This window comes from Hoplias malabaricus, chromosome 14, assembly GCF_029633855.1.
Source record: "Hoplias malabaricus isolate fHopMal1 chromosome 14, fHopMal1.hap1, whole genome shotgun sequence".
In the NCBI taxonomy this organism is placed as follows: domain Eukaryota; kingdom Metazoa; phylum Chordata; class Actinopteri; order Characiformes; family Erythrinidae; genus Hoplias; species Hoplias malabaricus.
The window spans coordinates 28,104,856-28,131,621 of record NC_089813.1 but is presented as its reverse complement, the minus strand read 5'-3'; the positions used below and the strand labels follow the sequence as shown (position 1 = coordinate 28,131,621).

Here is a 26,766-nt window from a genome sequence, read left to right as displayed (position 1 = left end):
TTCACAAACTTCACTTACACAGCTACTAATAAACACATCCAACTGAGTGTAGATGACAGCCTCAGATATTTTTACAATCTCACATGTGTATCAGTGTGCACTGATGAAGTAGATGGAAGAGTCCAGGTGAGAGTGTGTGAGTGTGTGAATGCTAATGGGTGTGTGTTTGGTGCTCTTCTTGGGGATCTAAGTAGGTGGCATAGTGTAGTGCCAGTGTGTGTGTGTGTTTGTGTGTTGTGTCTCCCTCTGGCAGCTGTATGGGTGATCCTCCAGCCATGAGCAGAATCTCTCCAGGCTCTGGGCCACAGGGTCAGCCTGGGATTCCTGATTGCTTGCTGCATTCTGGGGCCACAGCACTATTCTCAGCCCTCCTCTCATCCCTGTCCAACAGGCTTTATCCACAAAATCCACTACCTTTGGACAAGGGTGGAGCATGAAGTGAAGTCAGGCTTTTTTTCAGGAGGATACAGGCATCCACTCTGCAAAGACCAGGCTAAACTGCCCATGTCTGGATATCTATCTCTGGTGGGACAAGGGAATTAATGGAGATGGAAAAAATTCTTTATGAAGGTGGACTTTGATGGTTCAGAACATACTCTGCTAATGGTTTTGTGACTGCAGAAATTATGTGGATAAATAAAGTTTCTCATGGAAGTTAAAATATCTTTGCTCCCTGATAAACACATTCTTCTGTTATGAGGTTGGAAGAGCTTTAAAGGACACTGATAACTATTCCATTCAAAACAATGCGAAAATGCAGGGCATAAATGTGTCTGCCACAGCGTACAGGTTTAACATTATTGATTCAAATAATATTTAATTCTACATTATATTAAAAACAGGAAATTATGCATGTAATATGTATTTTTTTCATTCATGGAACCTTCCATCCATTATCTGTAACTGCTTATCCAATTCAGGGTCACGCTGGGTCCAGAGCCTACCTGGAATCATTGGGTGCAAGGCAGGAATACACCCTGGAGAGGGCACCAGTCCTTCACAGGGCAACACACACACATCAACCAATCAACACCAATCCATCCAACACCAATCAACCGACCCAACATGTGGTTTTGGACTGTGGGAGGAAACCGGAGCACCCAGAGAAAACCCACGCAGACACGGGGAGAACACACCAACTCCTCACAGACAGTCACCCGGAGCAGGAATAAAACCCACAATCTCCAGGTCCCTGGAGCTGTGTGACTGCAACACTACCTGCTGCGCCACCGTGCCACCCTTGTTCATGGAACCTATTTTTTTTAAATATATAATCAACTGTTGATTTAAATAATGTGCAAACATTTTACATTTTACAAAACTGACCCAAGTAGAAAACCTCTGGCCATGTCCATACATAAACAGATTTGAAAGAGCATATCTTCTGTAGTTTCTGTAGTGGTGTTGCTCTGTTCCCAGGCCTGTAACCTCTGAACTAGGCCTTTACAAGTCATTGCACATGACCCCAACCTAATGACACTGATACACAACCCATGAATGTCATCACAATATCACAGGCATTAGGCCACATCACATACTCTGAGGCAGTCTGTTTTTGTCATTTGTGTGTGTGGGTGTGAATTTGCACACAAAAAGTAGTACCTTTTTCTGCTGAATGGACACAACTCATGAACCATTCAGGAATCCTGCAGTTTACAATTCCTTTAAAGTGACACTGAAACTCGATATATCTGATGAAAGAAAGTGGGCGAAAAGGGAAGGCCAAGGAGGCGGTCAGTGCATAAAAGCATAATTGGCCTAATGGGAAGCAGATTTACCCCAAAATAAACTGCTCTGAACAAAAGCTTATGAAAATCTACTGAGACTCTACTTACCTGTCTACAGGCAAGGGGACACAATGTAATGTTTATTATGTATTATAATCTTAGTAGGAGATTTTTATTGGATAGTAGAATAGGGATGTTTAAGGGGAGCCTTGTTTATGGACTGGAGTTGGGACATATTTGCCAGTTGGACCTGAATGAGACGACTATAAATATTTGTGTTATGTGTACATGTGTGTGTGGGTGTATGTGAGTGTGTATACCAGCTTGTGCCAGGGTCAATTCTACAGCCAAAAGCTGGTGTAATAGGATTCATTTGGGGAGAACAACAGTGGTCACATTTTCCACTCACAGTCTCCCTGACCGGCTGGAAATCAGGAATTGCAAAACCAGGCCTTTTTAAAGCAGGAGCAGTAAAGCTCACACCTCAGCACAAAGACGTATGAAAAGAAGTATGAGCACAAGCAAGAAACAGACTGTACGTAATGCTGAAACCAAAGTATGCCTAAGCTTTAATAGTAATTAGGAGCATTGTTCTTCTTTTGGTTGCTCCCGAAAGGGGTCACCCCAGCAGATCAGGCATAACCATGGCCAACAGTCCACACAACAGACTTGATACAGGTTTTATGCTGGATGCTCCTTCTGATGCAAGCAGTTATTAGGAGAGCAACATTGCAAAATATTGTCAACTGGGACACTATTTTTTATATTTAATTTTATAATGTTGAAAGCTCTCAAAAAGTCAAAGGAGATTTAACACATCATTATCGACATTTTTGGTATAAACAGAATACATTTATTCCCTTAAAAATGGGTCAAATTAATTATCCTGTTCAGTAACCATTATAAATAATTTCGTAAGTCCTTAAGTAATATGGGCAAAACTGTAAAAAAACGAGCACTGGACATTTTTAGGGCATTTGCAGCTAATACTGTATATATGAAATATTTCCTCTACAAAGAAAATCCCATACGTTTTTAGAAAATGAAAACCAAAAAAAGGGTAGTTATGAGTCAGGAACTGAAGAAACTCTGGACATAACTAAAGGTCTCTGAGAGTTTAAAAGGTTAAAGATCGCGTGTATTATGATGGAAATTTACAGTCTATTTGAGGCTCTTCATATAGGAAGTGTCTTTGACCTGAAACTGAAAAAAAAACATGAGGTGAGTCATTTTGGAGCAGGGTGGAGGGAATATTCCATGAGTTTGAAAGCAAAGACACAGGCCTGCTTTTTTTTCTTCTCATGCAGCTTTGGATTTGTTTAAAGTAGTAAAATGAGACCTTTCTTCAAGTTTTCTGTACAACTCTATGCAGTCCCCTCACTGTGTCATGTGGACGTGAGTCCTTACTTCATGGAATACTTTATGGACTTATATCTGCACTACAGAAATAAAAATTCCCATGGTCTTTCTGATAGCTCCCACCATTTTTGAAGACAGTTATTTCAACAATCTCACAACTAAAGGATTTTTCAGTCTAGACAGTTTTGATACAACTCCACTTGTGTTTGAACAAGTTTAATAGTTATTTAAAACCCATTAAGCTCCCAGAATTCCAGTTTAAGAGAGCACTTGAGCTCAGAGAATTAGGTTTTAGTGGCATATCCACTGGGAGACTGTGTGGCCATAACAAACTTTGCCTTAATACACACTGACAGATTGGCCACAGGCTAGAGAACACAGTGAACTGTAAAGCAGATGAACTCGTCACCTGTTTAACAGCACCTCTCCTGCTTGTACGATATATGTCCTGTACACATACATTAGAAGAAATTGAATTTTGTTTTACGTTGAGAAGACATTTGATTTTTGTTTTGTATTAGGTTTTCATCCAACGTAAGAGAGAATGCTACATTGAAGAGCAAATGCTACAAGCTTTTTTATATTAAGATGATAATGTTTTTCAGCAGGTCAACCTGTACTGCCTAAAGGCAACAGAAGAATGTCACACTACAATAAAACGGAAGATTAAATAGTCTCTGCTTTGTGAGAAGTTCAGTCAGGTTAGAAAGCAAATTCCGACTGTTTTAAAACTGCTGATTCCACATTTGTATGTTTCTTTTGGACACTGCTAAATTGAACCTAGTCTAAACTCCAGCTGCAGGTTCAGCCTAACAGCTCTTTTCCTTGCTAACCCAATAACAGCCCAACTCAGCGATTTGTCAGGAAACAGTAGCCATTGAGGTTGCCCTTGGGACCTCAGATCATTTCTGTATTTATGCTTGTTAGGACACTCTTTAAAGAGGACATATTATGAAAAAAAAAATCACTTTTTAAGTGCATTTTCACTTTGATACCACATTCATTTGGGGATCTATAGCTTCTACTAAACCACAAACTGTGAAATAAAAAAACAACCCAGTCAGGTTTTGGGACTTGCCTAATCTGAAACATGGGAAAAAATGATCCCTTCTGATTGAAAAACAGAAGAAAGCAAAACAAGCAAAAATGACTAAAAACACAATGTCTCTGCTCTTCATGCCTCACCAATGGGTGTCTTGTGTTTGGAAACCACTCTTTCTGAACAGGGCTGTTTATACATGATAAGATAATACAGTGTTGTTTGATCCTTGTGGTATTTAGGCCAAAGCATGGTACAGACAATTCATTAAGACACCAGGGAACTGTGTTAAATTGTGGAAAGAAATGAAAATATGTCACCTTAACATCCCCTTAAAAACCTAATAATACATCTTTCATTAATCTTCAAAAAGAACATTGTTAACATTTATAACGTACAATCTTTACAACTTAACTAGAAAGTGCATTTTCTGAAGGAAATACAGAATGGTTATGCAGATTCAATGGATTCCACTCAGTATAACTGTACAGATCAAGCATGGGAATTAAAGCAGCAGAAACGCAATTGTGAACAAAATATCCCTTACAAAGGTGGTTTCTAAGGCATCTATATTAAAGCATGTTAATTTCTCTGTATGTATGTGAGTCTTTGCTAAAAAGCTGAGGGTACCTCATAACATACTGTATATCACTATATGCATCATATTGTTTGTCTAAAGGTGACTGTCCCATATACGAAGTGAGCAAGACCTTTTGTACTTTTATTAGCCTTCAGACACTAAGCTCCAATATTTTCAGACATTATGAGCACTGTGGGTTGAATTAGTGGCTGTTGGCCAGTGGAGCTGGCAGAAGGCCAAAATACATGGACACAGGGCATTAAATACCTACAGCACACACAAAATTTTTGTGATCTGAGAGTATTTAGACAGTTTGTATTTGAATGGAGAACTTTACAATTTGACACTGATGACACTGGTTCTAGTTTAGCTTAAAAGGGCGAGTTCTCAGACCATGTTTTCCAAGAAGCCCATGGTGAAGTTTTCATTTATGTGGAATTCCTCCAAGTTTCTCTTGGGAAGGAGAAAACAGGCCAGTCTCACTGATCTGCTGAGTTTGTTGCTGTATCTCTCTCCTCATTTTAATGTTCCCAATTATGGAAACAAGCTGTCAGTCCTAATAAGCCGTTACAGAGTCTTCTGTAAACACTATGGCTCTGCATTAGATGTGAATCTCATCATTATCTCATTGTAACTTTATCTCATCAAAACATATTGGAAACAAATTTTCATCACCAAGATGTTAATTAATTTATGACCAAATATATAAAACAAATATGAGGTCTTTTTTTGGCCTTAGCTATGTCTCTTCACTTTTTCATCTGTAGACAACAGAGATGTAACACTGCAGTCTTTAAAGCCCAGCCCAATGGCACCCTCTAAACTTTAATTCATCAAAATCTCCATGTTCTTATCCTCATCAAGCCTCTTTTAAGTTTGACACTAGAACATTCATCAGAGGAAAAAACACTTCCCATAAGGCTACTTCTGATCGTTAAGTGATAAATCCTACTCCCTTTCTTGGTTAATGAATAAATGTATCTCTTTTTATTTTTCAATTCAATTTCTGACATTTATAGTAAAGCGTTAGTGATGGTCCTGGAGTGTCGGACTGTCTGGGAAAAGGACCTGATTCCAGGAAGAAGCAACAGGCCTGTTGTATCTCATTCTGTCCCTTAGCGCACACAATAGGAGTAGAAGGGATATAATCCCAATGCTAGTGTATGAAGTGTACTGTGGCAAAAATCTGCTGCTTCTGTTTCAGGATAGACAACCAAGAACACCAAAAAGTAATTAAGAGACATCATTCATTTTTTTCCTATGTGTGAATATCTGCAAAAAAAAAACAATAAAGTTTATCTGTTTGAACATTAGAACAATATCTTGTCTTTGTAGTGTATTCAGTTAAATATAGTTTGAAAAGTATTTACAAATCATAGTATTCTGTTCTTATTTATGTTTTACACAACGTCCCAACTTCATTGGAATTGTGGTTGTAAGAGCCTTGGTGCCTTTCTGAGTCATCAAGAGAGGGCATTTCACAGTGGCAGTAAACAGAGGTGAGAACATGGTGGAGCACATTTACTACCTGCAAGCATTTGTGCTGTTGTTACAGACATTTGTTTTTCTCCAAAAAAGCAAAGGTGGAACTTTCGGCTATAAGAAGACGTAGAATGTCCACTACACTGCACTCTTTGCGGATGTCGCCATTGCTCCTGTACAACTAGACACACCTACAGCTGCCTTCACAGTTCGTACCGAAAAACTTAATATTCTTTGGTTCCTGCTGTGAACGAACGTTTCAGGTTCCAGAATCTATGTTTGTTGGTGGGAAACCAAAATGACACCCATTCCAAGTTGGTGGAAAACAGAGGGACATAAGGATCGACTCCTGTGAGTCAGACACATGACCGTCTGATAACTCACAGGTGTGGGGCTAGGCTAAAGTAACACACAAGGAGAACATGTGACAAAAAAAAATACTTAACAGAGCAAAACACAGGGAACAGAACCTAAAATAAAGCTGTTCACATTTGCTTACATATCCATGTGCTAGGAGAGGTGTCAAGAGCCAAATAAGCTGTCAGAGCATAGCTGAGCACTTCCTCCCTGAAACTGCAATATTCCAAAGACGGTCTCAAACAGATAAATTCAGGCAGCCAAGGTTGCTTTTCTAATAAATCTAAGGAAGCAATCCAATCAGTTTGGGGGTTGGGGCATTTGAACTACAAGCAACAGCAGACAGATAAGTAAAGGCAGAGAATAATTGCATATTCATAGATCTGTCCATACTAAATGAAAGCTAGTGTGTGGGGATTTATAGGCCAGTTTATTTATTTTTTGAAAGGTCATTTGAATAACAGAGGTGAGTTTTCCAGGGTTTAATCAAAGACGGGAGGGACATTTTAAATATGTACGTATTAATAAATACATTACAATCATAAATTAAGTTTTTTTTCTTGACACTGACCAATTGCAATCTAAATTTCACTGCTAAATATGTAACTTAATCCAGTTACAGAAAGAAGTATTTTACTCATATTTTTAGAATAATTTTGATTGTATTTCCCTAATTTCCATATCTTGAACATGTACAACACACATACACCCCCCCCCACACACACACACTCACAGACACCTGCTACAAGTGCAGAGGTGCTTAGAACACACAGAGAACACACATGAGAAGAAGTAATGTGTGTGTGTGTGTGTGTGTGAGAGAGAGTGTATGTATATATATATATATATATATATATATATATATATATATATATATATATATATATATATATACACGTATGTGTGCGTGCATGTGTTAGGTCAAGACTAATTTAGAGTAGAGTCAGTCTGCCAATTCTCTCTTAGTAAAAGATCTTTCAGAATGGCTCCATGGTGGAGCTCTAGAGGCTGGGGCTGGATGACAGCGGGTGAAGCTCTGCATAGTGTTCATGTGTGTAGCGTTTTGAAGCAGGTTGCTGGCAGTGGGCCCTCATACTCCAGGGGGCTTCCCTGTGCTGTGGCTGAGGTAAACACAGCAAACACACAAGCTAATAATACCCTGGCAACCCTAAGCCCTATCCCCTTTCCCAGAACAGGGATCTATTCCACTGTCACCTACGCACACAATAACTCTTCTCAGGCCATGTTCATAACCACCCTCATGAACGCACACACACACACACACACACACACATACATGTTATGGTAGCTAAGTATACTGATTATTAATCTTTAATGAAATATTGAAATGACTTTTAAAACACTGATATTGCTGATATAAATAAAGTAAATCAGCAAACAAACTTTCTAAGAATAAACATTATTGAGTGTGTTTTGACTTTTCTGAACAACAGGGTGTACACTACATGACTTCCTAAAACAAAAAGGGTAAAGCATATGGGAAAACACCAACTACCAATAGAAAATCAATGAAAACATTCTGTTCTGTAGTGAGAACTGAGATTTATTTAAAATACACTATAAACAAGGCACTCCCACATTTACCAAAGTTTAGCAAGCAGCCCCTCCATTTCTGAGGTCCAGAGCACAGACAAGTGTTAATCATATTCATTCTCCTTTATTCTTATCTTCGTTCTGTTGTGGGCTCACTCACTCAATGAACAAAGTTCATTCTTAGAACTTGGGCGCTGTATGTTTTCTACCCTGCACACTCCAAGAAATTCTAAACAAACGAAATGATGTTAAAGCAGCCGCTAGTCCATTGTTCTGAGAGCAACTGCAAAGTTTTTGTTTCATTAGGATTTCTTTCCTCTTTGTCTAGCACTGGAACAATGAACAGAAACACATACTGTATGATTTATTTATACTTGAAGTAACATCGGAGCTTGATTTTTTCCCGTTCATCAAAGTCTCAAGTACTGTTTAACTGAAAACGAGTTCACACATAGAAAGCCTGCCTACGAAGGCTAAAGGGTACAGAATATCCTTCCATCACTTTAACTTTGGATTGTGACCTAGTGTTTCAGTTTAAATTTTGAAAGTCTGTCAGAAGGAGCATGCTGTGGGTTAAAATGTGACCTAAAACTGTGTGGTGTACAAATTATACACTTCAGATTTAGGCACTATAAATAACCATGTGAGCAAAGGTCAAATTTTAAAGTAGATTTTCACTGATTAACAATGCCTTTTTTTGCTTCCTTTGAAGAAATTTTATTTGAAGGATTCATTTTAAATGCTTTTTACCACATGAAATTAGGCTGAATTTTATTTAATATATTACAATGTGTGGGGAGGTGTGATGAATCAGAATTAGATTCTAGAATAATAATTTTGGTCAAATTACAATGCCATCCCATCAAGACTGCATTAGTACGTTTTTAATATAAGGCATATTAAAGTTGCAATATGCACCAATATAACTGCAGTATAATTAGTCTGCATTGTGCAGCACACTCTTTCTCTCTCTGTATTTATCTGTAAAATGTACAAACACACCCTTCCCCCATAATACACCTTCCCTGTCCTTCTTTCCACCTAAAACTTCCTTCTTTTTTCTCGTCTCTGGGCTGCTCATTAGTCCTACACTTCATTGTTATTCCATTTTCTCTATTTATCTTGCTGTCCTTTCTCCATTTTTCTCTTTGTCTCAATCCCTCTCGCTGTCTTTGTTTCTCTCTTGCTCACTCTCTCTCCCTAATTCTATTCTAACCCTAGGTCTTTCTCCCGTTCTCCCATTCCCTGTCTTTCTCCTCCTTTCTCTCCTTGTCTCTATCTCATTCTCTTCTTCTTCTGTCACAGATTTTCTCCCCCTTTTTAACCCTTGCTCTCTTCTTATTGAATTCTCTCCATTCTCTCTCTCTACCTCCATCTCACTTCCCACTTCTCCAGATTTCTCTCATTATTATTCCCTCCTCACTAGCCCTTTCACCCCTTCTTTTCCTTTCACCTGTTTTTATATTCTCATTCAGTCTGCTCTGTGCCATATTCTTTTTTCTGAATTTATTTTAAAATTCACCTTGCCTTTCACAAATAAAACATGACTGTTTTCCCTTTCCCTCCCTCATTAACCTCTTCTCCTACTCTGCTCTTTCTGTCCTCTACATCTCCCTTCTACATCTCCCTTGCCACATCTCTCTCTCTCTCTCTCTCTCTCTCTCTCTCTCTCTCTCTCTTTCCTCTGTCTTTTCCCTCCCTTGGCTGGACTCAGGTTACATGTTAAAGGCCAGTGTCCTGAGAGCAGGATGCCACGTTAGGCCACTGGCACAGCGCCAACAGGTCTTGGACCCAAATCCCCTGTGCTTGTGTGTGTGTGTGTGTGTGTGTGTGTGTGTAACTGTCTGTCTTTGTCACAGACATTTGATCAAAACCTCATGGAGTGAAATGCACACTGAGCTAGGTATAGTGTATATATGTTATTGTTTCTAAGAACCAGGAGCAGATTCTTGTCAGAGTGTGACCTGCTGGCTGACGTGCTTGTGTTAGATGCTTATAAATGTCTATAAATGTCTTAGAAATATCAATTTATTGTTAAAAAAACATACAGCAATGAAAAATATCTTTCAGTATTATTGTCTCACTCCGCTCTGTATAAACACACCATAATGGTACACTTGAATGCTTTTGTGGGAGAGATTTGAGTTTTTAACATCAAACGGCCTCTCTCCCTGCATGACTCCCTTTGTGCCCCACAGTGACATGTCAGCGCACAGAGAGGATGATGGGTAGTCATTTCTCTAGAGCATTAATTGGGTGATGAGGCGTGCTGGTGCGAGAGAGAGAGAGAGAGAGAGAGAGAGAGAGAGAGAGAGAGAGAGAGAGAGAGTCCACAAAATAAATGTAGAGGGGTAAAGCTGCCCTACTGCAAAACTCAGGAACTGGTCACAGTAACATAGTAACCTTTGTTTTCCTTAAAGATTTTCACCATATTCTAACCATCACTTTCCACAAAAACTGCAAATATAAACACCTTCCAGCCTTGATGTAGTAATGCATGTTCAGCAGGAAAATACTGCTCTAAAAACAAGGCAATTTTAATTAACTTTAAAAGCCAGCTTGAACAATAAAATAAATTTAGTCCTAATATGATCATCTGCAGAATTGTAATAAATAACATTATTCTTTGCCAGAGTGCCAAATCTTTGTGACAGTTAAAGTATGAATTTGTATAGTTAATTGGTTTGGTGATGATTTGTTTGTGTGAAATGTATTTTTAAACTAACCACAGATTAAAATGATTGTACAAAGGTAGTGGTTAAATTTTAGAAAAATGTGTCAAATTGAAGAGAATTGAAGAGATTGAAAGTAATTAGCATAATGCTGGCACTTATTAAAATGACTGGTACTCAATAATATCTGTTAATTTCCCAAGGCTACGGAGATGAGAGTCTAAAGTAGATTATGCTCAAACTACTCATACCCTCTTCAGCTAACATCATCACATCACTATCACATGTGACTGTGCTATTTCAAGCTAGGTTCATTACAGGTTTGGAACAGAGTCATTCTGTTTCTCTCCAGGTCTTTTCTGCTGATTTCTTTCCACTGCTTATATCGATTGATGCTATCTCTAAGAATAAATCTAATAATCGACCAGTGAAATATATTGTGAGCCTCATGCAGGAAGATAAATATAAACCATGCTCACCTTTGTAAGAAAGATACACTCTAGGGGTCGGGCGAAGGTTGCCATGACAACAGCAGACACACAAACTCAGGAAGAGTAGGAGGAGTGGGAAGAGGGCTGGGGTCGTCTCCATGGCGAGGACAGCAGAGTTAACCTTCTGAGACCTGCAAGGCAGCAGGAGAGAGGAGGTCAGGAGTTAAAATGAGGAACAAAAGTTCACAAGAAGGGCAAAAAACAACAGTTATGTGTAGTTTTTGAATTCATTTCCATAAATCAAGCAGCACCATAAAGTAAAGAGTGGTTTTGTTTGGTCCTTAGAGATTAGCTAGCAAAGTGAACACACCCTCAGAAAGGCACTGACCCGAATTACGGGCCAAGCATGGGTCAGTGCGGATCTGAAGCAGGGCTATCCCTTCTATGACTGGAAAAGAGGCTGTAAAACCTAAAACAAAATGGAAACAAAGCCTTAAAATAGGCTTGTTAGCTCTTTACTGCTTGAAGCACTGAAGATGTTCCAGGATGTTACAAAGAGCAATGAGGTTTTGTTTTGCCTCAGCGCAAAACAACATTTACCTCATTCATGGCAAAAGCTATAAGAGATCGCAGGCCTACTTCAAATGGGCTGTGGTTTTTGGAAACCAACACCAAACTCATGGCTTGCTAGCATGTTTGTTTTGTCTTTTGTTCTTTCTTATTTTGTATTCTTATCGTTTCTGCAAACACAACTCTTGGACCCATCTTCGCAGCATAATCACTAACAAAAAAGGCTTGATTTAGTTGGAGCAGGCCACATGCCATTCTATCTGAGTGACACACTCTCAAAAGAGATTAGGGAAGTATGCAGTCGGAGAGCAAGCATTTCTTAAATACTGCTGCCAAAGCCTGGCGGCCGATGTAAATCCCTGTCACACTGTCTTGCTTTAAATCTTAAACTCTTAGGCCTGGCCAGCAGGCAGCCAAAAACATGGGGGGAAGCCACCACCCTCTTGTAGGCCTCCAAAGATGCAACATTCATACACAGTTTGAGAGGGACAGCAGAGATACAAAGCCCAGTGGGTATCTGTGTTAGTTGCAGGCAGTGATCACTGTGGTTTGGTTCTATATTTCAAAGCCATATCAAACATTGCTTCCCATTGGATGGGAGTTATGTGTTTTCTCTTTTCAAACACATACATATCAAACCAGACCTATTAATGAAATAATTAATAGGAACATGAAAACACCTAAAGCTCAGAGGTGTTCCTGGATTATTTGGAATTCACTGTGAATGCAAATAATTTCAAACAAAATGCAAACATTGACAATGGACAAGCACAAAATAATTCATTCATTCATTCATTCATTCATTCATTGTCTTTAACCAGTTATAAAACTCAGGGTCACAGTGGGACCTACTGGGAATTACTCGGCACAAGGTGGGAACACACTCTGTAGGGGGCAGCACAAAATAATGCTGCTAATAAAGTAAACTGAACTGACCATAACTTGCTTAAGTGTCTTCACATCTGGATGCAATTCTTTTACATGCATAGATAGGTTTCTCCAGGTATGATATTTAAGTTTGAACACATGGATGACAGTGACACCTTAGACAATTAATACAGTTATGTTTATTGCTGACGTGGAACCTGAAATAGTCCAATAAAATCTACATAGCGTTGAAGTAAAAAAAAGTTCTTCCAAAACAATAACTTTATAGTTATATAGAATAAAACCTTAAGTTTCAATATTAGTCAGTGTAAAAACACTGCATTTCAAGTAATTTTGGAGTGTTTCCATTGGTTCATTCATTATGAAACTCTTACACAATGTGAAGGACAGCTGCTGTGTTCAAATGATTTAGTAAGCTAAATAGAAACAAAAAAGGGCATGTTTTTCTTTGGATCACAATGATATGTAGCAAAGAGAGACTGTATATATATATATATATATATAATCTATGTATTTCTATATAAAAAGCTATTATCCTATTGTATGCTCTGTTTGGCTCCCCTACAAGGGAAACAAAGCCAATGAGAAGTGCACAAATATTTTAGGTGCTGGAGCAGGCCTAATCCAGTGGACATTTTTACTGAATTATATCCACAATACCAATGGCAGTGGAACAGAGGATACACGCCTTATTGAATTTTAAAGAGTGATTACTATGATGTATTTACTTTAATCTAGAGGAAATTCTGGACCAGTTCTTTTTCTTATGTTTAAGAGGGAAGTAAATATGTATTCAGAAAGACTGAGGCGTGAGATAAAAGGATGTAGTCGTGGAACTACATTCTTCACTGTCTGTTGCTCCTATAAGGTAGCAGAAGCAAAGACTTGTTTTGGTGGGCTTTGAAGATTAAAATCTGACACAGAGACACAGCTGTTTCTCTCAAAGGCAAAGCTGCTGAACTGGACTGTCTGGACAAAGAGAAACATTCAGTTTTTTTCTTTAATATTTCTTACCCATAGATTAAAAAAATACCATACACCATGTTAAATTATAGACTAATTAAAGAAAAATGTTAATTACAAACCCCCATCAATGACTTTAATCTAAATGCTGCAGTGTTAAAGATTTGTTACCCTAGCCCTGTGCTTGATTATAGGTACTGTTCCCACTGTATCTGACACGTGTCTCCTGTGACCACAGTCAGTGCATAGAAAAACTTTGGTCTAAACTTAAATCTGTCCGTACTTTATTCCTGGTTATTTCAAGAAAATGGCAGGTACAGTCCGTGCAGCCCTTTTGAATACCTATCTTTAAAAGTCTGCACATGTCTACACACTAATTATGAGCCACGAATGGCAGCAAAGAGGTCATTATCTATGTACATCTGTGTGTGTGTATGCGCACGCGTGTGCACGCAGGTGTGGCTCCCTCACACCCTCACACACATGCACGCATTCACACACACTGCCTTTACTCAGACCCAAAAAGTTCTTGTCTCAGTCCTAACTCAGACTTTGCTCTAAGACGCCTGGCTATAAAAATTTAATTGGTAGTACTAAATTTTGACCAAAACAAATGAATTATCCATGCAATATTTGGAACCTAAGTGACATCTCAAGTAAATGGCTATTTTCTCAGAATGGGTTAATTCCATTGCCTTAATGGAAACAAAAGTCATGACCTGCCAGGGCCTACATGAGTCAGCGAATGTCCCAGATGGCAAAACACTTTTTTAGGTTAAGTGTAAAAAAGGCTAATTGGACAACACCACTGAAACACGACAGAAGAAGATGGTTAAGGCACTAGATAAATATATTCAAAGATAGTTGCTTTTACAGAGTACAGAAACGTAATCCAAAATATTAATAATGAAAACGTGTTTCTAAGAAGTTCTTGCACAAAACATTCACATTTTCCATCCATGATACTCATAGCACTCACTCCTGTGTTTGTTAAAATCTGCCTTCTTCTGCAAATTTTGTGGCAACAGAATACAAAGAGAGAGAGAAAAAAAGAGAAAGAGAGAGAGAGAGAGAGAGAGAGAGCAAGAGGGAATGAGAGAGGACTTAAAGTAAACATGTAGTTTGCTCAAAACATCAAAACATCAAGCCACTAACAAAGTCGCCTCTTCATGAAAATGTGGAAATGGAAACAGAATGTGGAGACTAGGATAGTTAGAGGTGTTTACCCTGTCCAGAAGCAGTATATGTGGAAAATGTATGTAATGGAATGACTGAAACAAAGGTTGTGGAGAGAATTTGATTTAAACGATTCAACAGCAATGGTTCCATTCGGCTGAACCGATCAATGCCTGTGTTTCCCTCTCAGGCCTGTGCAGAGCACTGCTAATTGGAAATAGTATTCGAGATTCACCCATCCATGGTGTGCAAACATGAGGGTGTTTGTTGAGGAGATGGCTGTGTTTCAGGGTCCATTCTAAATAAAGCCCAATTTGCCAACAAAACTCTGGACAAAAGGAAAGGGTCCTTTAATGTAAGTCACCGTTGCGATAAGGAATGCAAGGATTTCTTCAAAAAGCCTCAGAGAAAAGAATGCCTTTAAGGTTCTCCCAAGTGGAACCCCAAGAATGAGGTTAGCAGTGACAGACCCTGACTGGCATTTTCATGGCCCCCTTTTTGAAAAGAATGTGTGTATAACGTTAATCACGTTCTTTTATCACATAAACAGATCAGAAAGACGAGAGCCATCTGTCTCAGTAATGCACACTTCAGATAAATGACTCAAAGCAGCAGCTGAGAGAGCCTCACCAAAAAGCCTTACTGTCTTTTCATGCATTAAGTCAGCAAAAAGTCAGATAAAGCCTACATTCCAAGACAGGACACAGACCAATATTCCTCTCAGGGATCTGATATTATTCTGTGTCAACTATTTTTGGTGTAATTCTAATTAGTAGGTCCAATTATAATGTTTAATCATTTGATCATTTCTGGGCAATTGCTCCAATCATGATACCCATGCTCAAAATTGTAATCTATGCAATTCATCAACACATCAGTAACTGGAATACTAAATGAATAATAAAAATTCTCTCTTTTGATTTTCTGTCAGTTTTCTTCCAATAACAATCATAACCAGTTACTTTTATTGTGTGTTTTTTGAAGATTCACTGCCATATTTTCCTACCTATAAGTTGTTACTGAAAAGCAAAAAAGCAACTTCTGTACATAGACTTAAAAATCTGGAGCTTCATTCATTCAAAATTTTTTAAAGGACTCACAGCAAATACCCAGCTGTCATTAAAGTAACCCAACCAAAATGAAATCTGTATTATCCACAATGCTTTAAGCTGCTAAAACGACCTTTTAACTGAGATGTTCTCCACAAAGGCAAAAGGACAACATCATCAAAAATGAATGACCACGCTTAAGTATGCATACCACCAGAAGCACATCCAAAAAGAGCTACTGAAAAAAAAAATCCCTGAGCAAAGAGGATACTTATCGACCCTCTTTATTCTCTTGAATGTGGCTATTTGCTCTGTACATTTTAGGAGATGATAAAATTTCCATGTGTCACCATTCAAAGTTGCCAGCCTTTGTTACTCAAACCTATAAAACATCTTGGATTGTAAGACATCTTGGATTGTCCTTCTAAACCCAGGCAGTTTTTCTTGTCCTGGCGAGTAAAATGGATGCAGAAAGAGCATAATGAACAGGTCCTGAGGCCGTTTGCTCCCTCTTGGCTGGTTTGAGGTGGGCGGAAAGTGCCGTTTGGAGTGACAGACAGCATATGTTTTTCTAGGCCACCTGCTCTCTGGGGGTCTTGAAGGAGTGGTCTATAAGGAGAAATCGAAGGTGTACAGGATTTATTGGCATGATGTTCTCTTAAACTGACATTATCATCTTTAGTTTTTGGGGATTTCCAAAGAAGTGAAGGAAAAGCATTACATCTTGAAAATATTACAGCTACTCACTGAGATAATCCAAGCCATATTAAACAGTTACAGCTCAGGGGTATTGCTCATGACATCTCTTGATGAGAATGTGTAATTTCAAATTACCCTCCTAAATCCTAAATCCTTCTTTCTACACTATTTACAGACAGGAGGGAGAAAGGTTGCTGTACTGAAGTTCAAATAACCCTGGTGAAATTACATGTTTTGTTGATTTTCTATGTGAAAAAAAATACACATCCTCTGCAGAGAACAAACAACTTTAGCACATTCTAATGCACATTTAATCAGTGTTGTTTAAGTTACTGAAAATCAGTAATTGGTTTAAGTAGTAAGTTACTGCTTTCAAAATCAATTGAATTACTTGAATTACAATTGAAATGCATACACAGTTGCTACATTTGTTCAGGCACTCATTGTCTTTTACTGTGGAAACATAAAGAAATTAGATGTTAAAATTCTGCAAATGGTTGTTTAATTCAATATATAACTGTAATCAGATAACGCATATTCTCTTATTTCACAACAGATTGCCAAAACAGATAAAAGATAACAATTCACAGATGTCTTGTTCCACATTGTGTCACAGAATCACTAATGTAATTTGACATATTTAACTGAAAACAAATGGATTCTTTTATTTTGAACAACAACTATGTTCTGCATTTCCAGTATAATTTAGACTTTCGTATACTTTGTAGTTGTTTTAAAACACACTTCATCATAACACTTTGGGTGAATTAGATCTAATTAGACATTTAATTGAGGTGTAAAACCATTAATTTTAAATTTTCATTATCTGCACTAAAAGTGTGAGCATCTTCCCCCACCCACATTGTTCAACAAACAAGATAAATAGTTCAATTGAGCTTTATTTAAGTACAGATGGCATGATAGCTGTTTTATGATGGATGTGATATGGATCAAATCATGCACTGCATTCAGGTGTGGTTACTGTTTCTAGTATAAAAACAAACCCCTCTCTTTTTTAACGGCGTCCTTTGGAAAGATCACTTGGTTTTGGGGGCTTATTTTACAGGACATTTGAATATTTGCAGTGCATTTTAATATTGGAAGCAGTGTATTGGATATTTTCAGCATGTTGGGTCTTTGTAGCACACATTCATATTTGAAGCAGTATTTCAAACAGAGTTGGGCCACTGTACACTGTATTTTTCCATTAATATTTCATGCAATATAAACTGCAAAATGTAAGGCGCCTATTTAAGTTTCAGAAATTATTATATAATTTGGAATAATCTTGAATTTTTATTTAACTGGCAAAGATACAAAAAAATGTCATGGCATTTTGGCAAATTTATTTTATTTTGTAAATATTATCTAATTTAGAAATGAATGCCTGCAACACTCTCAAAAAAAGTTGGAGCAGGGCAAAATAAGAGTGAAATGTGTACAGAATATTCAAACTACACTGTTCTTTTTTAATATTTCACAATAAGTTGGTAAACTTATACATATTTTTAAAAATCCTAAAACATTCTTTGCAAGCAAGGCTCACCACTATATACCAGATTTCATGAGAGAATTGTCCAATAGCCCAAAAGAAACATTTCTCACAATCTAACGTACACTGTGAAAAGATTCAGGGAGCCCAGAGAAATCTCAGTCCAATATACATGACCTTCTAGCACTCATAATATGCATGTAATCATTATGCCACTGTGAAAATATAGAAACATTAGCTTAGGATTACTTCAGAAGAACTGCTGTTACGTAACAGTCTGCTGCTGCATCAAGGAATGCAACCAAAATCTCTAGTGATGCAATAAGAAAGCCTGTTTCCAGGAAAAAACAGACATTTACTTCTCTGAAAAAGAAGTAACAAGAATGACAAAGATTCATGCAGACTGGTAAAATTAATGAAGCACCACACTTGGAGGATGTTTACCCAGCGTCATTGCAGATATGACACAAAACAGTTCTGAGACATACTTCAAATAAGTAAAATAATTTTAATTAATGGCAAATATTTTTCTAAATGAAGACAATCTCTGTGCAAGTTGTATGCCTAAAAGAGTTAGATTGCATTTAAAGGAAGTGCTTAAAGACATTAAAAATACTGGAAATGATTATAGAAGTCCATTAATAAGGAAATCCAAACCGAGGTGTTGGTTATTCATAGTCAGCCGAGACAAAAAATTATAAAAGGAAACTATATAGATAGACCAAGATCTTTGAAGAGGTCATAGAAAAAAAAATAGATTAATACAACTCAAAGCGATATGCCTTGAAAAAACAATATTAAGAAATCAAATAAAAACAAATGGGTGGAACAGGAGTCAATATTTGTGTGAGAACTGTACGAAATTGATAGAAACTGGATTTCCATTTTGAACCAGCACATGTAAACAGAAAGCAAAGTTCATTCATTCATTGTCTGTAACCCCTTATCCAAGTCAGCATCGCAGTGGGTCCGGAGCCTACCCGGAAACACTGGGCACAAGGCGGAACACACCCTAGACGGGAGTGAAGGGTCCTTCACAGGAACACACTCACAGACAGTCACCCAGAGTGGAACTCGAACCCACAAACCCAGGTCCCTGGATCTGTGTGGCAGTGACACCACCTGCTGTACCACTGTGCCACCCAAAAGTTAAGTTAGACTGAGCTAAAAGGAATAGGTCAATCATATAGTCTGGATGACTGGATGAAACTTATACAGTGATGAATCAGAAATCTGCATGATCAAGATGATGATGCTGGTACTTTTGTCTACTTTTTGATAAATCATATAACAATGTAACAATAACAACAACATTACACAGTCATTTATGATACACAACAGGGAAATGACCAGTGGAGATTGCAATAATTACCTCAACAGGTGTAAAATTATATTTTACTCATACATTTCTCATTGTATGAAAAGAACATAGTATTGGTGATTATGGTGATGATGATGACGATGATAATGAAGCCATTTTTCAGGATGATAATGCATTGTGCCAAAGAGCAAAGCAAAGTAAAGCTATTCTCAGGAAAGGTATATCAAGCTCAGTGTCATGGCTAGTGAACAGTCTAAAGTTCAGTTAAACAAATTCAAGCCCAAGGAGGAACAACCAATTTTTAACTGTAATTGTTTTTCTTGCTGTTGTTCACAATTTCAAATGTTCTACTTGATCTGGTAGGATATGCCATTCATTGAAATAATTTCAGAAATGTTTCACAAAGCCAGATTTTTATTAAACAAATATATTTGGTGTCATATCTGCAATTTGTTTAATTTTCTATGAAAAAACCTGTATCAACATCCTTGAAGTTTGCATAATTGTTTCAGGTTAATACATACGAATCCCAGTTTCAATATGTGTTGGTGATAAATTGGAATATTTCAGGTTTTTTTTTTTTCATTGTTGTTAAGATTTTTCAATATAAAAAGCAAATGTCAGTTGTCAGCCAGTGGTAAAGATATGGGGCTTAGGCCTATTGGTCTCAAATAATACTATCACCACTGGACAGAAAGCTCAAAAACAACTTAGAGGAAAATCTTTTTCATGTTAGAATTGTTGCCTCCAGAATCCTTTCATTAATTTAATGGCAACTACAGTGCACTGATTTCTACTGCCTTTCAATCTAAAGAATAGCCAAACAAGTCCGAAGCCTGGCAATTAGACCCCTGAGGTGAGGAAAGAAGGGGAAGTATTTACTGCCTTCACTTCTCTGTATGAGCAGGGTTAGGTTAAGAAAATCTAGCTTAGTGTTAGCACTTATTAGTGTGAAGCGAACTCTTGGAGAGAATGCCACTGCTTATTCAAGGAAAGGCTCCCAGGGGCCAAGCAGAGCATGGAAGAGGTCAACAAGGGTTGTGTTCCCACCTCCAGTATAGAAAATATTATAATCATTGACAGAGGCCTAGCCTCCACTGTTAAGGTGGTGGTTTCTCGCTTAACCCTTTACTGAGGCAAAAATGATTTCTGTCTGTAAATACATTGTACTTTAGTAATGTGATTTCTCAATACTGTTGTTGCATTCATTTTTTATATGCAAATGACCGTTTTTAATTAACTGCAACATTAAGGGGACTGTAATTTAGTAAATGTAAGATTCCAGCAATTGTTGTTTGTTGCCTCAAGCTCTTATTAAAAAAGCCATACGGACATGGGGAGAACACACCAAATTCCTTTCAGACACCCTCAGTGTAACAGACAGTCACACGGAGCGGGGACTCAAACCCACCATAAAATACAAATAATGCAAATATACTTTCAAAAACATAACAAAGATCTAAACTCTAGTTGTGTGCCTTAAAAAGGTTCTTTTAGAGAAAAGTTTCATATGTGTACCATCTTATAACTATAAAACATACATATGAAACAATACTCCACTCAAAGTTCCCAGCCACTTTCCTCATTTTCTTGTGCTTATACGCATCAGCAGCTCGTCAGTGCCATGAGGAGTAAAGTCTCACTGCAGTTAGAGAGTGAACATCTGAACTGCCTGAAGGTGAGGCACTGACATAAGCTCAGCATTCATCTTTCAGAGACATTGTTCAAAAGCATAACTTCAGCTAAGAGTGTGAGTTTGACAGAATGGCAGACTTACAGTGTGTAGATCAACGCAAGGTCAGAAAAACTTACAGAAGTCTAACTTCACATTTGTTTTAGATAGATGTGCAGATAACTTTGAGATGTAATTATTAAAATGACATATTATTACATTAGAAAATATATTTCATAAAAGAAAATATATGTACATTTTTATTTCCAGATCTGATTTCTGATTTTAATGGAAATTGTAAAGAAGTCCCCCCCTCCACCTGCAAGATTTTATACATAACATATAGTGGCCAAAGATGTTCACAAGTCAGCTCATGTTCATCTAAGTCATATCTCAAGGCTTTAGCCAAATTCTTTTTTGTTTAGTCTTGTTATTAACAGCCGGCATTGCACTGTACAACCTCTACTAAAACCCTAAATAACCCTGCTTTCATTATAGAACAACTTGCAGTGTAATGAACAGAACTGAAGACCTGTACTCAGAAAATTAAATGTTTAAAAAGTGTTTGTCTTTAATTTTAATAGTATGTATAGCTTTCTCCATCATATATTGCATACTCTACAAAATTATGGATTTTCAAGAGTTCTTTATTAAATGAAATTCTCCCCATACGACTGAAGGTTTTACTTTAATGAAATGTTCATTATTTGGAGACATTACAAACCTGACACCGCTGTGAGCTGCAGGAGAATGGCTCAGCAGTAATATCTGCTCATAAAACGTGTTAAACAGACACAAATGGCTGGAAACAATACGTTATATCATTTACCATGTTGAAGGTTTAATTAAATCAGCATTTACTTATGTCATGTAACTTAAGTATTGCGTTTGAATCAGTTCTAATGAGTCAAAGCTGAAACATAAGTCTTTTAGAGATATATATGACAGATAATGAGCATCATGTCTGTGACGGATAAAATTTGATTAATTGTTTTACACATAAGCTTAAATATAACAGTATGTTTGTATAATGTTTGTATTCTAACTGTCAGAAGTAGCTTCATGTCCATGTTCAAGGGGTTAGAGTGGTTTTCACATAAATGTAAACTCTCTACTGTCAGACGGTTAAGTGCATGCCACAGATGAGAGAACCATGGCACTACTCCAAGTCCACAGCTGGCGACTGAACAAGGGTGTGTGGCGTAGCATTGAAGCAATGTGGCGTGCTGAACTTTGGAGTCGTGAGCTAAGCCTTTCCACTTTAAAAAATTGGATTCACCACCACTCTTCTAAGGCTGTATATCAGTCCAAGTGTCAGGCAGTAGTGAAGCAACCATTTGCACCAATCAAAAGAGTACTTTTCTCCTTCAAAGTACAACTGCTGATTTGACACTAAACACTTAACAACTTCCTCTAAACACAGACAAAAAAACTATTCAATCACAATATACGACAAAAATAGTATTTTGAACAGAGTTCTAATGGTGGGTGAGCAGTGGTTCAGCAGCTATCATGCAGTGGCCATGGCCAATGGGGATAAGAAGAGGCCACACCCAGCAGCACAGTAAAACTGGAACCCTTGCATCATGTAGCACTTATTTACTGCATCATACTACCCCCCACACACCCAGCCACCCCCCCACTCATCACACAGGCATGAACTCTGCCTGTCCCTGTAATCTCTCTCCACCCTCCTACAGAAGAGTTCCATCCCTCAAAGTGGTGCCGTTGTGTTGTAATGCTCCAAATGGAGGTGTGGAGCATTAGGAGGACTTTACTCGGGGGAAGGAGTGCACAGGCCTTCCATTGCATTCTGACACCTGTTTTGATGGGCCCCACTCTTTTCATTTGCATGATAAACATTGGATTCCTCAGTAATTACCCACCCCCCAACAACAAGCCTGACTATTCATAGCTCACAGCTGTTTTCCAACATCAGGGTGCTTTATGATGGATGCCAAATTTTATGTCATATTTTGCTTTATGCTTTTCTAGGATTAAGGGCACTGAATTATTAAGTGTAAAAAAAAACAATGACTAGGCATATGTTCCTAGGAGGAGGAAAATCAAGCAGAATAGGTTTGGCCATCTTCCCACTAGCTTCATGATAGCTAAGTAAAGTTGTAATTCTTGGCTGCATAAAACACAACTTGAAGGCGTTGTTGGGGGATGGATGGTAAATGAGGGTAAAAATCTGATATCTTATTCTGGAAACAATCAGAACACTGGCACAGACTAGTGTAACACTTCAGTGAGCACAGAATGGTTCCTGCACAAGTGTTAGAGGGCTTTTATTGCCCTCTTTCATATGACTTCATGGCGAGATGGCTTCATTTTTCTCTCCATTGTCAGCGCTCTTAGTAAAGAGAATAGACTTGCTGGTTGTCCATGGGCTTTGAAATAGACTACAGTAGGTCTTTGGTTGGCTAGGGCCCAAGAATCTTCAGAATGGAGGCTTAATACCCCCCTGGGCTGACAGCTGCAGGGATTAGCCACCCTTGCTCACTGTCATTGACGCCCCTGTATTGTGCCTTTCCCCGTAAAAGTGGCACCAGAATTAGGAGGGGCTAGAGTTGGGCGACAGGGGGGGTTAACATTCTAAAGTCTCGTCAGGTGCTTCTGCTTTTGATGTCTATGGAGATACACACATACATACAAAAGCCTTGTGATTTCTTTATTTATAAAGCATAAAGCATATAAAGTATATTCAGCGTGGGTAATGTCTTCCACTGACGGTAGCGATCATCAGTAGCAAATGAGCTACCATCAGGCTTACATAGACCTCCTTTTTCTTAATGACCACTTCAAAGTCACTATATGAGCTACCATTTCAAAGATGTGTGGTTTTAAAATTACATACAACTTCATCTGAAAATCTGTATGATATTAATATTTAATTTGAAACAGACAACAGAGAAGTCGTTGACATTGGTGTAACAGCATTGATATCTCAGAAGAAAAAAAGATTTTCTAATGTTAGAGGTACTGATGTACACCCAAAATGTATTTACATTGTTGGGTGCTGTTTTGAAAGAACATATACAAACACAATATATATATTTACAATATATATTATCATGTTTATAATAATTAAGACAATGTAGAGAGGGGGTGGCTCTGGTGTAGGTGTAAATAAATCTCCCTATAGCTGGAACCTCAAATGCATATATGTTTATTATCGTTCTGTTATCTGCATTTATTTTTCAATTTTTGATAAAGAGGAGAGAAAAAAAAGGATCTGCTTGTTCATAAAAATTCCGCTGTCTTGTAAGCACTGTTATCATTGCTAGTTTATGTGTTTATGTAGCACAGTAATATTTGAAAAGTTTTGATCCAAGTGTATTTATCATGCAATATTTGCAGTCCAAGAAGGTCTCCAATCACATTGCGGGGTCAGAGCTAACTATGGTATAATATGCAATTATATACATTGTATAATACTATACACGGATTCCACATAAAATATATACTACAAGACTATTGTTGCTAACAAACATTTGAACTCAATAGTCACTGAGTAGTCCACATAATGTATAAAAACAAACATCAACAAATTTGTGTCTGACTTCACTTGGCGGCACGGTGGTGCAGCAGGTAGTGTCGCTGTCACACAGCTCCAGGGACCTGGAGGTTATGGGTTCAAGTCCCACTCCCGGTGACTGTCTGTGAGGAGTGTGGTGTGTTCTCCCTTTGTCCAAGTGGGTTTCCTCCCACTGTCCAAAAACACATGTTGGTAAGTGGATTGGTGACTCATAAGTGTCCATACACACACACACTCACATAGCTGTGAGTGTGTGTCGCACTCTGAAGGACTGGCGCCCCCTCCAGGGTGTGTTCTCGCCTTGCACCCAATGATTCTGGGTAGGCTCTGGACCCACCATGACCATGAACTAGATAAGTGGTTACAGACAATGAATGTTTTCACTTTAACCTACCCCTATCATAAAGCACAACAATCAGTCCAGAACTGCGGCACTGTTCAAAAGTATCTCCAGCATATTTAAAGGAAATAAAAAGCAATTACTTCTAATGCAAGTTAAAATATGTTTATAGAGATTGAGCCTGGAGCATTTAGATTGGTCCATTCATCATGGACATTTCACAAAATGTAAAATATAACTGCTGTGTTTCAATGCCATGGAAAACATGATTTTCTTTGTGATAATCTGTAAACAAAGAAAAGGCCAATCAGTCTGATTGGAGATGAAAGGGGAGCAAAATTCATTCCACTGAAGACAAGGCGAGAGATGAAACGGGAATTGCAGTGAGATAGTACTTATTAGAAAAGTGGCACCCTGCCATCTCCACAGTGGTATCACTAAATTATCACTTGTGCCCCCACTTCCCCCTCCTCTTGACCCCCAGAGTCAGTTCTTGGCCCCCGACTGACCCCCACCAGTGCCACACAAGCTGTCATGACAACCGTCTCAAGAGGCCTGTTGTATTTGTGGAGAGCAAAGAACGTGTGTGTGAGTAAGTCTGTATATATATATATATATATATATATATATATATATATATATGTGTGTGTGTGTGTGTGTGTGTGTGTGTAAGAGGGGCAGCCTCGCAACTGGCTGAAAGCAGAGCCTTAGATGACAAATGTGAGGCAGAGAGTGTGGCTGAAGTGATGATGAATAAAACCCAGGCAAGTATCTAAATGAGTATCAGAGCAAGGAAATCCATCTGACTTCAGTTCGACCTGAATTCAGAGGCAGAAAGTAAATTTAAAGCTTTAACGGTTCTGCCTAAAATGAAGGGATCAAAATGTCTGTTGAGGATCCATTTATTTCATTTTTCCATTTCCAGCAGAGAAATATATATATATAAGATATATGATTAAGGATGATTGTGAAGGTGAAACATGGTTTAAAAATGCAGGAATTTTACATAATTAGTTTACAAAGCATGAGGGGGAGGTTTGCTGGAGTAATGAAAGCCTCTAAATGTGATATCAGAGAGCCAGCTAGCTTTCATAGAAGTTGAGAAAACATGCAGCCCTATGACTAGAATGATGAAAAGTGCTCTGGGTTAAACTTGGAACAGTCTGTGAACATGTTTTTGTAGCTATAAATATTCCTTATCATGTCTTGAAAAAATGTTATGGAAAAGGAACCTGATGAATGTTGTGAAACTTGTGGAAGCTGCTGCTTATAAATGTGATTCATTGTTTTATCTCCCTAAATCTATCTGTCATGATGACATATGTATGTGTATGTTTTTGCTTTAATTAATTACAGACACCGGTTCTCACTTATTCATATGAAAAACGTGCAAATTCACACTGGAAAAGTACTGAGGAAAAATAAGTTTAAAAATCTGGGTTCAAAATCTGCTATGAATCAAGAATGGGAAAAATAAGCTGAAATTTACATCACTGTACTTCTTACTATATGATAACAACATGAGTTATTTAGTGTAGAGTTTATTATTATACCTGTCATGAAGCTTAAGTTTACTGCTAGGATGCATGGATGTACCATTATAACTGTAGGCCAATATTCAATATTGTTTTTCTGTTGATAAAACATGAACATTTTAAACTTTAAAAATTAGGATTAGATCCACTTGATTTGCAATGCAGAGACACCAGCTTTATATATATATATATATATATAATTTATATATTTATTTATAGCTCTAAATGTTACCTCATCAAATATTAGTTTTATTGTGGCTTAAAACTATTAATCTAATATGACAATATTTTGTCATTTTTCATTTTGTTTAAATAATCT

The 26,766-nt window shown here is 37.8% G+C and overlaps 1 protein-coding gene across 3 annotated transcripts in view; it reads right to left on the bottom strand.

Annotated features, from left to right (window-relative positions):
* The window catches only part of sema3gb (sema domain, immunoglobulin domain (Ig), short basic domain, secreted, (semaphorin) 3Gb), a 63,645-nt gene that overhangs the window by 12,708 nt on the left and 24,171 nt on the right, over positions 1–26,766 (bottom strand). For all 3 annotated transcript variants that reach the window (XM_066643456.1, XM_066643455.1, XM_066643458.1), the window contains exon 2: positions 11,250–11,392. In XM_066643456.1, the coding sequence (XP_066499553.1) occupies positions 11,250–11,361 (112 nt within the window). In that variant the 5' untranslated portion in view covers positions 11,362–11,392. The remainder of the gene's footprint in view (positions 1–11,249; positions 11,393–26,766) is intronic.